Source organism: Hemicordylus capensis, chromosome 2, assembly GCF_027244095.1.
Source record: "Hemicordylus capensis ecotype Gifberg chromosome 2, rHemCap1.1.pri, whole genome shotgun sequence".
Lineage (NCBI taxonomy): Eukaryota > Metazoa > Chordata > Lepidosauria > Squamata > Cordylidae > Hemicordylus > Hemicordylus capensis.
This window is the reverse complement of record NC_069658.1, coordinates 77149782-77167242: the sequence shown is the minus strand read 5'-3', so window position 1 is coordinate 77167242 and position 17461 is coordinate 77149782. Positions and strand designations below refer to the sequence as shown.

The following is a 17461-nucleotide window of genomic DNA, read 5'->3' as shown; positions in this document are numbered from 1 at the left end:
AAAAATAGAAGTTGTCTTGCAGAGACTTGCAAACAGACCAGAGCTTAACTTTGCTCCACTCTCCCCACAGCCTCAGCGGCAGCAGAGCCAAAGTATGATTTTTGCTGCTCTCTCCTTCCTCCACATAGAGTTTTTACTTGCAGCCCTCAGACATAGATTCCTGGAAATAAAAGCTACCTCTGAAGGGAGGAGAGAGTTAAAATTGCTGCCACTCACCACCACCACCCCTGCCACTGGGGCTATGGGAAAAGATTGGAGAACAGTTAAGCTGTAGTCTGTTTTCATCTCTACAGGGTTACATTTGTTTTCATAGCCCAGTGGAGAATGTCAGCCAGCATGAATTTAGTGGCAAGTTGATGAAAAACTATGTCCATGAAGCTGCAGGACTTATTTCTGCAAAATCTGAATTTCCATGAAAGAAGTCCAATATTAAATGTGGTATCTTAGGATGCTCCTGAATAGAAGCTTGTGGTTAACAGAACATGTTAAGCAGCCTTTTCTTGGATAGGTCCACTAATCCATCTAGCTCATCACTCTACTGTACTGTCTGCAACGACTTTGCAAGATTCAAGACAGAGTCTTTCCCAGACCTACCTGCTAGGGCAGTGTTCTTCACCGTAAGGCCCAAGGGCTAGTGGCAGCCCCCATTAACTAGGAATGTGCATCAATCGAAAATTGTGATTCAATTTGAGATTGAATCAAAACATGTTGTTTTGAGTCAAACACAAACAGACTGATTCAATTTGGACTTGGTTCAATTTGCATCAAATCTGAATCAATTTGACCTGTACTGTACAGAGGGAGTGAAGGGGAGGAGAGCCTCTTCCTTTCAGCCTCTTTTTTATAAACAAAGAAGTACTGGGGTGCGCGGAAATTACCGTTTTTGTGTAGAGCCTGCAGGCGGGGGCGGGGGGTGGAGGCAGCAACCCGGTCCACCATCCCCACAAGCTGCTACTTTTACAAACAAGAGGCCCAGAGGCACCTTTGAACCACTCCTGGCGGGAGCAGTAACTGCAGAGCTGGTGGTGGCAAGGCGGCAACCTGACCTGCAATTCCTTCAGGCTAGGCCTTTAAATGGCCTCCACACATGCACAGGGAAGCCATTTAAAGGGATAGCCTGGTGTTCTTTTAGCTAGAACACCAGTGGGATTTGTGCAAAAACACCAGAGTTTGAGGTAAAAGAACACCTGGCTATCCTTTTAAATGGCTTCCCTGCGTATGTGCAGAGGCCATTTAAAAGCTTAGCCTGATGTCAGTTCCTGGCTGGACTGGCCATGGGGAGGTTTTGTGAGCTGGTTCGCCACAGCCACCTCTGCAGTTGCCACTCCTACCAAGAGTGTTCAAAGGCGCCCCTGCACCTCTTGTTTGTAAAAACAGCAGCTGGCGGGCCTGCAAGGGGATGGCGGGTTGGGTCACCACCTCCTCCCCCCACCACTGCGGGCTCTGCAGAAGAAAGGTAGTTTCCGGACACCCCAGTGCCGCTTTGTTTTTTTAAAAAATGGCTGACATGAGAGGCTATCCTCCCACTCCCTCCCCTGTCCTCCTATACAGTACAGGTTAAATAGATTTGGATGGATTCAATCAGAATCAGGAAGGTTCTGTTCAAAGTCAAACCACTCAAATCAGCTAGATTCAAGTTGAATCGATCCAAACACGAATCGATTTGGACATCCCTACCATTAACCCTAAGTGTGGCTCCCTGACTAATTGTTTACTGGGCCTATGCTTTCCTTCTAGAACCCTTAAGAGAGAGTTTCCATCTCCTTTAAAGGGCCCTCCTGAGAAAAGCACAGTACTGTGCAGAGGTCAGCATAGTAGGAAATGACTCTCAGATATCTTTCTCATGATCAGGGAGAAAAGGCTCTATGCTTCAGGGGAGGAAGTCTTAAAATGCTTACCTCCCCCACAGACAATCCTCGTCTTCTGACTGATCGCTTGCCCAGACATTGGCCAACTGCTACTGGCAGTTTGGAGATTTGGGGGCTAGGAGGCCGCCAGAACTCCCATAATGCACCTTGCAAGTGCGTGGTGCTTTCTGGGAAGTCTCCCTAGGCAGGCTGGGAGGCTACTTATGTGTAGGTACCACCGACACACAATCAGTTAGCCAGGGGTGAGAGCATGTTTGCGCCCTTAACCATCGCTAATAGTTGGGGGTCTCTACAGGGTTTGCCACCTCCAGGAGTCATGTGGCTCCCGGCGGTTCTCATGCGCAGGCAAAACCGGGCTGGGCTTCCTTAGCCCGGTTTTGCCCGCATGTGAGAATAGCTTCTCAGATTAATTTTTTTTCCCCCAACGTGGCCCCTGCTTGAAAAATTGTGTGCTAATGTCTGAGCCTGAGAAATGTACGAAAAGCATTTTCTTTATCACTGAGCTATAGCCTAACTCTTATTTATGTTTCTTGCCATTTACGTGGGTAGTCAAAAGCAGTTTAACATAATACATACATTAATTGTGCATAATTTTGCCTATTAATTTCTTTTCTGCTAATATATTGAAGGTTACACACTGCAAACAGTAGGCACTTTCTCAAATTCAAGGGGGAAAAAATTACTTACTGCTTCTTTTATCAAGCCATATTAAAGGTTGTACGGTTGCATTTCTCATCCAAGAAATAGGAACGATCCATGTGTTACTTAATTGAAAACAAAAATGTATAATTTAATTATTTTAAAAACACATAAATAAAGTAACTCCAAATGTTATTGAGTAACTTGAATTTAGAACAATTTTCAGGATGGCGGGAATCCAGTTCTCCCAGTCCTATTATTAATTATTTTTATTGTTTTAGATGTGCAATTCAAACTGTACTAGGACCTGAAGAATTCTCATCTTTTTCATACTGGCCACAAGCTAGCTAGAACTTGAGATCTGCTTGAATCCCACTGATTTCCTTGGATTTTCAGATATCCTGAGAATGGCTAGCATTCTCTAAATACCACCCAAAGACCAAATGCAGACCTGCACAGGGTTTTCTACAACTATGGAAGGGCAAAGCTTGAAAGTTCTTGACAAAGCTTGATATTCCATAGAATAATTGACACAACTGGGAAGCCAAAGTACTGCACATGGTTTCACTCTTCTTTATTGGATCATGCTCTTTGCACAGAAACAAGTTGCATAGATTTGAGGACATGGGTGGGGAGGTGGAATGGCTGTCGTCTGGAAGAATAACATCTCCCTTACCGGGATCCCTGTCAAAGTGTCTTGACCATATCGAATGTGTGTACTTAAGTTTGGGGATTAGGGATAGACTGGGGTTTTTGCTGGTGTACTGATCACCCTGCTGCCCAACAGAGCCCCTAACAGAGCTAATGGACTTGGTCTTGGCATTGGAGTCTCCCAAGCTTATAGTGGTGGGGGACTTCAATGTTCTTTTTGAGATCAATTTGTCCAGGGCAGCTCAGGAGTGCATAGCAGCCATGACAACTATGTGCCTATCCCAAGCAGTCTTGGGATCAAGAAATATTTTTGGACACAAGCTTGGTCTGGCCTTTTACTCTGATCAGGGTGGTTTCCATGGGTAGGGGCTCCTGTGATTTCCCCGTTGTCATGAACAGACCACCTTCTGGTTAAGGTTGGACTCACAATCATGTCCCACCTCTGCAGGGGCGAGGGGCCTATTAGGAAGGTCCACCCAAGAAGGTTATTGGATCCAATAGGATTCCAAGAAGCCTTGGTATTTAGTGTTGGCTCTGCCCATGATTCTGTTCATGTCCTGGTGTAGAACTGGAACAGCAAACTCACCAGGGCAGTAGACATGATCACTCCTAAGCATCCTCTCCGACCCGCTTTAAAATTGGCCCCTTGGTATATGGAAGAACTATGGGAGCTGAAGCAGCAAGGTTCTGGAGCACAAGTCTGACCATATCTGGAGCACAAGTGGAGAAAGACTCGAATAGAATCCGACAGATTACAACATAGAGTGCATTTGAAGACCTATGCTCAGGCAATACATGTGGCAAAGAAGCTCATGTCCAGCAGAGTTGTTTAGGGTTGTGAAAGGCTAATACATGCCCCTCCTCTCTTGAATCAGAATTTGGAACCATCAATTACATTTGCGATGTTTTTAATAAGTTCTTTGTGGATAAAATATCTTGTATTCAGGCCGATTTAGATTCGGACCCAGCAATTATTCTAGAGTCTAATGCAGAGGTGTCCAGCAACTCCTCTTATGTGGTTAAGCTGGATCAGTTTCAGTTTGTGACTCCTGATGATGTAGACAAGCTGCTTGGAATGTTGCAGCCTACCACCTGTTCTTTTGACCCTTGTCTGACATGGCTTATATTAACTAGCAGGGGGGTTGTTATACAAGGCCTTGTAGAGACTATAAATGATTCTCTGAGGGAGGGCAGGATGCCTTCCAGTCATAAGGAGGCAATCATTAGACCTCTTCTGAAGAAGCCTGCATTGGATCCCTGACTATAGGCAACTATAGGCCTGTCTCCAACTTTCTGTGGTTAGGCAAGGTAGTTGAGAGGGTGGTGGCCTCCCTGCTCCAGGCAGTCTTGGAGGAAACTCATTATCTAGATCCATTTCAAACTGGTTTTCGGACAGGCTATGGGGTAGAGATTGCCTTGGTAGGCCTGACAGATAATCGGCCAAATAATTCTTCTGGACCATCTGAGATGGTTGGGAGTGGGAGGCACTGCTCTGCAGTAGTTACACAGCTACCTCTCAGGCAGATTCCACATGGTGTCACTTGGAGACTGTTGTTCTTCAAAACATAAACTTTTATACGGCGTCCCCCAAGGCTCCATACTGTCTCCAGTGTTCTTTAACATCTACATGGAACAGCTGGGAGAAATTATCAGGAGATTTGGTGCAGGGTATTATCAGTATGCTAATGACACCCAAATCTATTTATCCATGTCAACATCATCAGGAGAACACATAATCTCCCTAAATGCCTGCCTGGAGGCAGTGATGGGATGGATGAGGGACAACAAACTAAGACTGAATTCAAATAAGAATGAGGCACTTATTGTGCGGGATTAGGAGACAATTTTGATCTGCCGGTTCTGGATGGGGTCATACTTCTCCAGAAGGAACAAGTACACAGTTTGGGAGTGCTTCTGGATCCAAGTCTCTCCCTGGTATTTCAGGTTGAGGCAATAGCCAGAGGTGCTTTCTAATCTATCAGCTTTGGCTGATATGCCAGCTGCAAATGTTTCTTGAGATAAATGACCTCAAATAAGTATGTATGCTGGTAACATCCAGACTTGACTATTGCAATACACTCTATGTGGGGCTGCCTTTGTACATAGTCTAGAAACTGCAGTTGGTACAGAATGTGGTAGCCAGGTTGGTCTGCGGGTCATCTTGAAGAGACCACATTACTCCTATATTAAAAGAACTACCCTGGCTACCAATACTTTCCAGGCAAAGTTCAAGGTGCTGGTTATAACCTATGAAGCCCTAAACACCTTAGACCCTGCATATTTAAGAGAATGTCTTTTTCACTATGAGCCCCACCATCCACCGAGATCATTTGGAGACATTCATCTGCAGTTGCCACCAGCTCATCTGGTGCCTACACAGGGACAGGCCTTCTCTGTTGCTGCCCCAAGACTCTGGAATGCACTTCCTGCTGAAATAAGATCCTTCCCATCTCTGACAACATTTTAAAAGTCTCGAAAGACACATTTATTCACGCAAGCTTTTTAACTAAACTTGTGATTTTAAATTGCTTTAAGGTTTTAATTTGTTTTATGTTGCGGTAAACTGCCCAGACACAGAGGTTTGGGGTGGTGTACAAATAAAATAAATAATACATACATACACACACTAAAATAAACATGCTTTTGCATAATGGGCATGATCAAGAGAAAAGCAAATCCTATTAAGCACACATCACATCTCAATTGAATTCAGAGGTTGAAGTGTGGCCCACCAAAGTGTTAGGTGGGACACATCCAGCCATACTTGTTTTTTCCCCTTTCTCTGCTTTAAATGTGCATGGGTTTATTTATTAAAAACCTGGGTGTCAAAGAAACTGATCTGCAGAAGCCAGTCTCCCAACAACAGGGGATTGCCCCCAGAGTTCCACGCTATCCAAGAGATCCTAACCTACCATTTGAGAACCTAGGGACTACAGAAATCTTATTTATGCATGGTTCTCAACTTAGGACAGTCAGTCGTCCTCTGATACTATTTCAAAACTAGTGCAGCATTTCAGTTTCATGTAAGGGGGAAGACTGAGGAAACACTGTCCTACTACCACTAGTAGCTCCTAATACAAAACAAAACACAATGCAACAGCCTGGTTCAATCAATCCTCTGTAACATCCTCAGGAGAGGAGAGCTGGTCTTGTGTAGCAAGCAGGACTTGTCCCCATAGCTAAGCAGGGTCTGCCCTGGTTGCATCTGAATGGGAGACTTGATGTGTGAGCACGGGAAGATCTTCCCCTCAGGGGATGAAGCTGTTCTGGGAAGAGCAAAAGGTTTCAAGTTCCCTCCCTGGCTTCTCCAAGATAGGGCTGAGAGAGATTCCTGCCTGCAACCTTGGAGAAGCCACTGCCAGTCAGGGAGCTCTGTACATCCCTGTTGCAATAAAATTACTATTGGCCAAAGTGTATCCTCAGATAATGTATGGTGCACAATTGGGCCCATTTAGTAATTTTGCTCCGTCAGAAACACTGCAAAATAAGTTCATAAGAACTATATTACAGCTGCCATGTTGTGTCCCAAATACTGTTATTAGAAGGGAGGTGGGTCTGGTTAGATTTGAATCACACTATTGGAGATCTATCATACTCTACTGGTTAAAATTGGTTTTCATGAAAGTCGGCTTAGTGCATTTAATTCTGGAAGACTCCTTTAAATCCAATTGGAAATTGGCAATTACAGAAAAACTTCTATTATATGGATTCTCTCATGATGATTTTATTAGATTAGGTTTCGATCAGGCCAGAAGAGAAATTGTGCAACGTATCCATGACGTGGAGTTGCAGATGGATCATGCAGAGTTACCGAGTAGCATCTACATAGGTAGCCAGTGCACCGAGCTCAAGCCTGCTACATATCTAAGTAGCATTTTAATTCCAAAATTTAGACGAGCTCTAACACTTGCCCGTGTAAATGCTCTCCCAACAGCTGTGCTCCATGGGAGATTCCAGGGTATACCATACACATCAAGATTATGCCCTTGTGGATCTGGTAACGTTGAAACAACTGCTCATGTTTTACTGCATTGTGAATATTACAGAGACATAAGACGCCAACAAATTGCCCCACTTTTGATAAATTTTCCGGGTTGTGGAGAGGATTTCTATTTAAACTATTTGCTCACTAATCCTAATCCGGATGTTATTCATATCGTGGCCAAATATTGTTATATAATATGCCAAATGCGTATAAATGTAGTCTGATTTTATATTATCATCTTATTATTGTTATTATCATTATTATTTTAATATTGTTGTATTGCTGGTCTATGACCGAAATAAAGTTTTACATTTACACTGCCAGTCTGTGAAGACAATACTGAGCTAGAGAGACCAATGGTCTGACTCAGTATATGGCAGCTTCCTAACATAGTTTGGAGGATCAGACATGAGCTCTGGGCTCCTGTGGTCCCTTCTCACATGCAGTTTCACTTCCAGTTTTCTGTTCATCGCAAACCACAGAAGTCATTGCGAAATCAAAAACTGTGTTCTAGCTGGGCTTGGGAGCTTTGTGTGCTCCCAATTTTTGGTTGTGTGGAAGCAAGGTAGGAGGAAAACCTGGGTAGAAGTGAAAAGCTATCCAGATTTTCCTCCTGCCTTGCTTCCATACAATTACTTCTACCCAGGTTTTTATCCTACCCTGTTTCCATATAGTCACTTCTACCCAGGTTTTCCTCCTATCTTGCTTCCACATAACTGAAAATTGGGAGCAGACACAGCTCCCAAACCAGGGTAGAACACAGTGAGGCTTGCCACACGAGCAGTTTGGAGAGCCTGCAGGACTTCTGCAGGGAGAGGAAGCTTGACCCGATCTCCCTGCAAACATGGAGGCCACCATGGGCGGCTAGATTGGCCGCCCACACGATTACTGTCTCCATCACGGAGCCGGTAGGGGTGGCGGGGATCGGAGGCCATCTGGCCCCCAGAAGTCCCAGGATGCCCTGTGCAAGTGTGTGGGGCATTCTGGGGGACCCCCAATGCCGAGAGGTTGCTGCAGCCTCTCGGTTGGAGGTCTAATCGTGGGTTGCCATGGTGCAGAGCTGTGCCATCTCACGATCTTAAAAACAGGGTTAGCAGAGCGCTCACTCCACTAACCTCAGTTTAGGGAAGGGCTACTTTGGCAGGCTAGCTGCTGTGGAATCACCAGGCTCACTCGTGAGCACAGTGGTTCTCACGATGGGGGGAAACAGGGCTGGGGTCCCTTAGCCCAGTTTCCCCCCATCATGAGAATAGCCTCAGTTTTTTATTCTGTGAATGATCTCATGGTCTACCATGACACCTGGTTTGTGTTTAACCTCCAAACCAAAATTGGAAACCAGACTGAAATAGGTTTCCACAGTTATTATTTGACTGGCAAGCACAAAACACGGTTTGCTGATTAAGGTATCATGCCAAATTATGGTTTACACTAAAAAGGAAGATTGTCTGAACTTGGGAAACATGTCACTAAACAGATTTGTGTAATTTGGTCATGCAGATTACTGTTAATAATGGCTACATTAAACATACTTGGAAGTTTTTGTTATGTTGTTTCTTGTATCATAAAATTGTTCCTGCTTGATATTTCCAGTGGATAGATTTACTGTTAGGACTGGGAAGCCATATTGACAGGTCCAAGTGTCCATTATCACTTTTACTGGTGCTGGCAGTTGGACATCGTGTTGCTTGTCTACTACCTTCAAGAAAAGTTCTAGATTAGGAAACTATTTCATTTATTTTACACATACATCCCAATATCAGTTATTTCAGATACCATGCACACATTCATACATTAGGTTTTCTCAGCATCTTTTAACATTTAACTCACATAGAGGGGGAAATGATGAACTCTGCAGTTCAGCCTCCAAAAGTCGGGGGCTCCAAACATTGACATCCCTTCTTGCAGAAACTGTCCTGAAGAGTTTGATTACAACATTACATTACTCTTGTTACACTACTTCATGCAAGCAGATTATTTGCTTGGGCTGTTAAATGCACAAGAGAGTTAGGAAAACTAACATCTTCCCTATTCTTGCATGACAGAATAGTCACAAAGAAGGAAATAGGCGTCAGTTTGGAGGCACTATTTTAACAGCTAGAAGCAACCAGACCAGGGAGGATTATTGTAAAGTACAGCTAGGTGCCTGAAAGCTGAGGCAGGGAGGAGAATAATAGGTGCTGTTTAAGCCAATCCCACCCCCTATCTGAGAGCTGGTTGGAGCCCTGAGCCAAGTTCCCTGCACTCCCTGCTATGTTCTGCTGCAATCCCCCTCAAATCTATAGTACAAGACCATAATACAAGATGAGATTATCAGTCATGGATAAGATGCCTGATCTAAGCAGGTACTAATAAGGTGGGTGACTTTCTTCTGCAGTGCTAAACAACCTCCATTCCCCAAGAAACAAATATAGCCAATATATTTGGAAGAGCCATTCAATGCAACAGCAACTGACAATCCAAGGAGGAAGAGGAACAAGGACTAGGATCATGCTGGACTGGAGTCAAGTAGGAGCAAGTCAAGGGTTCAGGAACACCGTGCTAGGCATGAATGTACTATTGCCAAGACAAAAGCCTAAGGCCTGGCTTGGAAGCTCCTGTCTATTTATATAAATCTCCATTGTATTGTTAGGAGCAAGAACAGAACACACCGAAGAGGCTTATGGAGAAGAATACAGCCCTCTAGAGATTTGTGAGCCCAAAATGGTGGAAAAGCCAACCACAGAATCCAAAATTGTTGGTTCAAACAATCATTTTAGGGTCAAGAATAGTCCAATTGTTATAGTAACAGTACTAGCAAATATATTACAACTATTAAGCACCTTCTGAACATGATGCCACAGATCATCCTGGACAGCAGTCAAAAAGGAAAATGCATTCAGATACGACTGCAATGAAACAAGCATAATTTTTCAATTAACATTAACAATACATTTTAAGATCTTTGCAAATCAAAAACCAAATTGTTCTTAGTCAATTTTTAATAGCCCAAATGGTTCAGTTTTATTTTTCTATACTCACATTGAGTGCTTTGGTAAACAGTTTTTCCGTCACAAAGCTGCAAAGCATCCGGACTATGGAAGCCCCCTAAGATTTATTTTTTTAAAAAGAGAAAAAAGATGACTTGTTAATTAAGAAATTCAAAACAGTTTGTTACTGGATATTACAGTCAAAATAAGCACTTTACATCATGCATGTTTTTTCCCTCCAAAATGGTTCTATTCTTAATTCATATATCTTATAAATAGGTGACAAGATATTGTCATTTATATGTATACATACAACAAATAAATGAACTTTAAATATCCCCCTATACAGTTCAAACTAAATATCTGCCATGCAAATGTATGGTATTAAGAAATCACAATAATAGATGTGGTTATTGGACAACTAAAACATATTTTAAATATTTGGGATTTTCCCCAAATGGGAAACATATAAATAATATGTGGACAAATGAGAAAACATATAAATAATAGTAAGAGCAATATTAGAGTTTTCCCTGCTAACAGAGCAAAGAGGCACCTTTTAAAAGTGGTGATTCTCTTTATTTAGCAGGGGGAGAGCAACTGGTCCTATCCATCCCCAGCACAGCATCCCGTCTCCAGTGGCTGTTGCTGGTGTTTATCTTATGTTTCTTTTTTAGATTGTAAGCCCTTTGGGGACAGGGAGCCATTTTATTTATTTATTTATAACTATGTAAACCGCTTTGGGAACTTTTGCTGAAAAGTGGTATATAAATATTCATCCTATTCGTAAGATGTTGACATGTTGCAAAATGTGTTATACATTCTACAAATAAAACGTTGTGCAACATTGTGGCACTCACAACTTCATGCAAGCTTCTTATATATGGGCAACGCCTCTCACTGCACTAGTGCAAATTAGTCTAGAATGACATTAGTCTACATTCCTGATCTACTCACTTCTTTCATTCATGGAGGTTAGATATCACTGACAAGCTCCTACGCTCATAAATGTTTCACCAATCATTTCAATTGATAGAGAAGATTCCTTTGTACTTGCTATGCAAAAACTAGGGATGTGCACAAATCAATTTTTTAAATTCAATTTGTGCCCAAAACAAATCACCCGATTTGTTTTATATCAAAATCTATCCCCTCCAAATCACCACAGATTCGATTTGTATTTGCTTTGATTTGGACTTATTCTGACCACTTAACAAGTTCCTAGGGGCACCAAATTTGGGTGGTGGGTAGGTCCCCATGGTTGCTACCTACCACCCAAATCTCAAAGCAGTGGGATACTTGGTTGATTTTTAATAATTTTTTTAGTTTTTACTTATTTTGAACATTTCCCCCTTAGGAAACAATGGGGATTCAAAGTTGCCATATCCTAACCCTAAAATGGATCCCCAGTTTTCATTTTTTAATTTTATTTTTAAAAAGCTAAGCTCTAGCCCTTGTAGAAGTGGAATTATGGAGCAAAATGTGCAGTCATTATTTTTCAAGTGTTTGGATTCTTTGGTGTATAATAACTTTTCCTCATAATGGATCCCTATGAGGATTCATTATACGCCTTCGTTTCTTCTGTTCATTTTGACTCTCATTGGACAGTGCCAACTGTCAACTGCCATGTGTCAACTACACCACCACCCCACACTCTGGGATACTCAGTTTATTTTATTTTTTAAGGTATTTTTGAAGTTTTTAGATTCTTTGGTATCTTCATTACACACCTTCATTTCTTCTGTTCATTTTGACCCCACCGCTTTGCAGGTGGGGGTGGGGAATAAGTGGCATCCCATATGCCAACTACCCACCAAACCACAAGCCACTGGATACTCAGTTTATATTTAGGAATGTTTGAGGTGTTTAGACTCTTTGGTGTGTAACGAATCCTCATAGGGATTCATTATGAGGAAAGGTTATTAGACACCAAAGAGCCTAAACACTTGGAAAAAATCCTAGAACATAAACTGAGTAGTACCCCACTTCCTTGTGGGTGGGAGTGGGGTGTAGTTGGCACATGGCAGTTGGCACTGTCGAAAAGATAGTCAAAATGAATAGAAGAAATGAAGGTGTGTAATGAATCTCAAATTGATTCAAATAGAATCAGGCATGATTCGATTTGTACCTGAATCTAGCTAATGGACCACAGGGGTGATTTGTTTTGTCTCCAAATCACTCGAATCAGCTACAAATCAATTTGTACCCGAATCAATTTGCACATCCCTAGCAAAAGCCATATTCACTATGATCTGCAGTACCAATTCAATGCTACACCTTTTCAAATCACGTGTATAACATTCTATACAATAATTTGTTTTTTTAAAATGTGTTAGCTATTTTTACCTTATGGTATGTGAGCATATCAAATGCGCCTGTAAATCTATCAGTTTCTGCTTTTTCTTTTATGACTGATAAGGACTGTGGTATTTTACCATCATCAATATCCAGTGTAGGTAATAAAACATTACTAATAAAGACTTTGTCCTGAAAATAACCATAAAATATCAATAAGCTACTGCTGCAATTAGATATTTTGTTCTCTCTTCTTTCCTGTAAAAATTCTTCATTCAGTCATTGTATTCATACCCCCATTCATGGGAGCCTGCATATTTTTAAAATCTAGACAGACAGACCAAAGCCAACATGCTACACAGAAATAACCGGGCTATCATACACTAATTCTAACCATCATATGATACCCAATCACCCTAACTCAATAGCACCAAGGTTACACATACAGAACATCTGAGGTTCAAGGCATCAGATTAGAAGCAAAGAGTACATCAACATAGACAGCTTGTGTGAAACAGCATATGACATCATGATTCACAAGTTGGATTTGTGGTCACCTATTGATCTTGTTGGGGAACTGAAAGATGAGGGACAGAGAGATTTAGAAACAATGGATTAGATCTCACAAATAGTGTTTGAAGAGCTGTGTTTTCTGGAAATTTTAGAATTGGGGGAAATCTGGGAAAGTTTCCAGACATTTTTGGGGGGGAGGGGAGTTCCAGTGTTTTTTTTCTCATTTACATAAAATTCTTAGAAAAGTTTACTATGTGATTTTTCCTGGTGCCCTAACTAGATTGTGATATAATTTGGTAGGTTACTTGATCTATATATTTAGTAAAAAGAACAAAAAAGTCCATCATATTATCTTCCTGTTTACAAATCAGTGAAGCAAATATTCACCCAGTTTCCAGAGATAATTACCTGAAAAACATTTATTACAACTTTTAAATTGCCAAGCTGGCCTCATATTGCGTTGATATCCATTGACTGCTAGTAATGTATTTTATCAGGTATCATCATTTTTTTGCTTATAATTAAAGTCATCACAATATATATACAGTAAGGATAAAATTAATAAATTAATTACCTAGAAGAAATCAGATTCTAGAACACAAATCTTCCATAAGCAATTGTGCTTTTAAAACTAAATTCCTTTTAAAAAGGCTTCTCAGTCCAGGAGACCAATTCAGCTTCTTCACCTGTCATTCAGCCTTTTTTTTTTTTTAAAGACTGATGGGCACCTTGCTACAATTTGGAGTATTTTTTGTTCCTACTAGTAAACCATACCCAGCTTCCCTGTCACACCTGCTCATTTGTTGTTGTTGTTGTTTTGCTTGATAAAGAGTTCAAGAATTTAAGTTTGCTGCTCACAACTTTGTGTCATTTTCACACCTGAGTGTGGCTTTTGGATTTTTTTCCTAATGGAATAACAAAGCTATCTGTGATTTTCCTGGACACTTACAATACATTTTGTAATCTTTGTTTTTACCAGTGTGCAAACAGAGCCTATTGGAACCAAATAGGCACTCCTTCAGCATATTAAAGTGTGCTAAATAAATAAATAAATAAATAATAAATATTCCAAGAAAGCAACTCATGCAACATCACACAGCAAAGATGCACCCCAATTACAGCTAGAAAATCATAGCTCGCACTCTTTCTCTCTCTGCCTCTCCCTGTTTCTATCCATTTAAATGCATATCTCTGTCTCTCTCCCTCTCCCTCACAAACACACAAACCCTTCAGAGCTGGTCACCCTGCAGGATAATTGTCCATCCAGGTGAACTTCTAGAGTAATTGAAAACATTAAATCTCTGACCCACACTGGCAGAAAGAGACTATACTTCCTAATACTTTATCAGCTTTCTGTTGGGTGGTTCACCTTTCAAGTACAAAGACTTAGGGATGAATGTCTAAAAAGAGAATTTATAAAAATGTTGCTTTTAAACTGAAAATGAGAGTTTATGAAATGTTTATGCTACATAAGAATGCACTTCTTGTTCTTTTAATCTATAGCTTGTTTATTCTGATTTGCATATGCATTATGCATGGACTAATGGGCCCAATTAATGACACTGAGAGAGACTTCTAGTACTATGAGGAAGCATATCTTGATACCATATCCCTTGAGTTTAATCTATGATACGCTAATTGTATATTCTCCATGTTGAAATAAGTAGAGACAACCAGCATAGTAAACTGGAGCCCATTGTGTCTCTCTAGCATAAATATCCTTTTCAAAAGTAAGCCAGAAAGGAAAATGGAGGGAGAGGAGAAGGAGAAAATGGAGTCGTTTCTGAAGAAACTCTTAGTCAAATATAAGACTACTTTTTGTTTGTGAGAGAAGCAGCTATAAAACAAGGGGCAGAACAGGCAAGTGAGCAGCAGTGGAAGGAGGGAAAAAGCACTGCCAGTGCTGCCTCCTCCTTTACCTGTCCTAACTCTGAATGGCTGTGGGGAATGGGCCCAGCATTGTAGGAAGGAAGGGGACCACGGAGGACACTTTACCCTATGGCTTCCCAATACCTGAAGCCAGCAATACAGAGTCTCCATTAACTTTAAGGTAGTGGGGGGGAAACTATATTTCAAGGAAAATATAACATGAAAACACTGACATAGTTTGCACCTACCATTGATTCTCTAGTTTCAATATAGTTTGCACCAAGATATTCAAAATAAGATGCAAATCCCTCATTAAGCCATAAGTCGTTCCACCAATCCATTGTAACCAGGTTTCCAAACCACTAAAATAAGAGAGGGGGAAAGTATTTGAATGCATTATTTAAAACTACTAGTATCCTTCTGGTAAGAGAACCATTCACAGTTTCACCTTATGTATTGTCACATTAGGAATATAGTAATGTCTTCTAATAGGAGTTTAGTAGACAGAAATTTTTTTTTGGAAAAGCCACAGAATCAGAAGATTTTTTAAAGAGTGTCTGCAACTTTACAACATAAACCAATACAATCATTTCATTAACCTTCTAAACTTAGAAGATGCATTTGCACATTATTAATAAGGAATGTCAGAATAAGACTTGAAAATATGCTGTTCTCATGTTACAAATATGTTTTCCAGACACATCTTTAAATAAGGGTTTTGTAGTTGAAGTACTTCAAAAAGAGAAATGAATCCTATAATATTAAAGGTGATAAATTGTAATAAGGACTTGAAAGTGTCACACCAAATCCCAAAAACACTTTTTTTTATTTATAGCTGTAAATCTGCCTTGGTTTTAGAACTACTTTTTAATATATTTTTTAATTATATGACTAGATGCAACAACACACAATTTACTTCATTTTCTACTGCACTTTATTTAATGGCTGCTTGTTGAGAAAGAATAGCTATCGCAATAAATCTAAGCTTTAAAAAAAGTTTAATTTGATTCATACACATGCATATCTTTTGATTAGCTTAGTATTTTTCAGTGATTTCTTTTCTCTTATTTGACAACAGCAGCCTTTAATATTATATGCAAGTGAATGTCTACAGAACTGCTTCAAACCTATTTAAATGTCATAGGTCCCATCAAAGCAGCTCTGCAAATAGGATCTTATTATAATCTTATTGTTAAGGCAGTATTGGCCATTGGCACTGTTCCACTTCTCCTATATGGCATAGAAATAGGCTAAGCAGGGAGTTTACTCCAGGATGCACAGAAAAATATAGGATAGCAACAGAAGTGACCTCTTCAACCAGCATCATATTACCTTGGGAGCTTGGAACAAATGCATACCACTGTGGTTCCTTAAGAATGATGAGGGGATGGGGATGGCAAGACTGGCAGACAATTCTGCTCTTACTGCAGCACTGCAAGTCAATAAAGCTATTCTCGTGATCAAAATTCCTGGTGGCTACGGTGGGGGAGGGGGAGGCAGGGTTGGATCTACCTTCCCCCAGATGACGGTTGCTCTTTTCTTTGGCATGCCGATGCATGCCCATACAATCTGCGCTGCTCCTGGCAGCAAGAATCACTGGAGGCCGGGAAAACGAGTCCTAGCCTCCAGGAATCCCATAATGCACCATGTGAAAAGTGTGGTGCATTGGGGCATTCCCTTGGGCACTCTGGATGCTTGCCTCTGTGTGTGCTCGGGCTGCATGCACACTATCCTGACACCAGGGTGGAGGATACACTCACACCCTCTAACCCCGGTAAAAGACCGGGCTTCAAACTTTGGGCTTGCGGCCAAGGCAGCAACAGGATCGGGCTTAGTCCTGGCAGTGCACACAAGCAGTCTAACCCAGGCTGGGCGGCCCTAGCCTGGGCTGGGCTGCTCATGAGAACAGCCTTAAGGTTTGTATTGCTGCAGCAAAACCTATCCATAAAATTTGACTGCCCAAATCCCTAAGTGCTGAAATGTTCTCCATTAATTAGTGACCCTTTACAGTAAACAGTGTTAAAATAATGTAAAAATTGTCCACACTGCTTTTATTAATCTTTTCAGAAAAATTAGGATATTTAATGGGTGGTTCTTATGTCATCCCAGGAATGATTTTTATAACTTTCATAAGGTATATGCAATTAGCCTTAGCACATTACAACTGCCTTAAATTGAAAATATGCTGCATGTCTCTTCTGCTCCTCAATAAGTGACCAAATTTTAAGATATTTAAAATAACAAATTTTTAAGACATTAGGAGATGGTTATGGTTGATTCTCACATTCCATTGCAATTGTACATCTACAGTAGTTGGAAAATATCAACTCAGTTTAAAAGATAAATAAGATGTATAATATTTTACCACATGCCTGGTGTCCTATCTCATGGGAAACAACTTGACGAATATCAATTTTCCTGTCTGTGAATTTATCTTGCGGGCGATATAACAAGGAATTTTCCTGGAAAGTCATTAATCCCCAGTTTTCCATAGCACCTGCTCCCAAATTAGGCAATGCAATCAGATCTAAATTGGTTTAAACAGGAGAGAAAAAATAACGTTAACAATTTAATAATGAGCACACTTACATGAGCACTCAATACTTAACCCACAATATCCCAAGATTTTCAGTGATGGAAAATAATAGCATTAAAATAAACCTAGCAAATGGTAT

At 40.9% G+C, this 17461-nt stretch overlaps 1 protein-coding gene across 1 annotated transcript in view; it reads right to left on the bottom strand.

The window, feature by feature from the left end:
- The window catches only part of LVRN (laeverin), a 52943-nt gene that overhangs the window by 22049 nt on the left and 13433 nt on the right, over positions 1 to 17461 (bottom strand). The window contains exons 5-11 of the mRNA XM_053293073.1: positions 17159 to 17313; positions 15035 to 15148; positions 12456 to 12596; positions 10162 to 10227; positions 9963 to 10028; positions 8673 to 8839; positions 2556 to 2632 (exon numbers count right to left, since the gene is read on the bottom strand). Of these exons, the coding sequence (XP_053149048.1) occupies positions 2556 to 2632; positions 8673 to 8839; positions 9963 to 10028; positions 10162 to 10227; positions 12456 to 12596; positions 15035 to 15148; positions 17159 to 17313 (786 nt within the window). The remainder of the gene's footprint in view (positions 1 to 2555; positions 2633 to 8672; positions 8840 to 9962; positions 10029 to 10161; positions 10228 to 12455; positions 12597 to 15034; positions 15149 to 17158; positions 17314 to 17461) is intronic.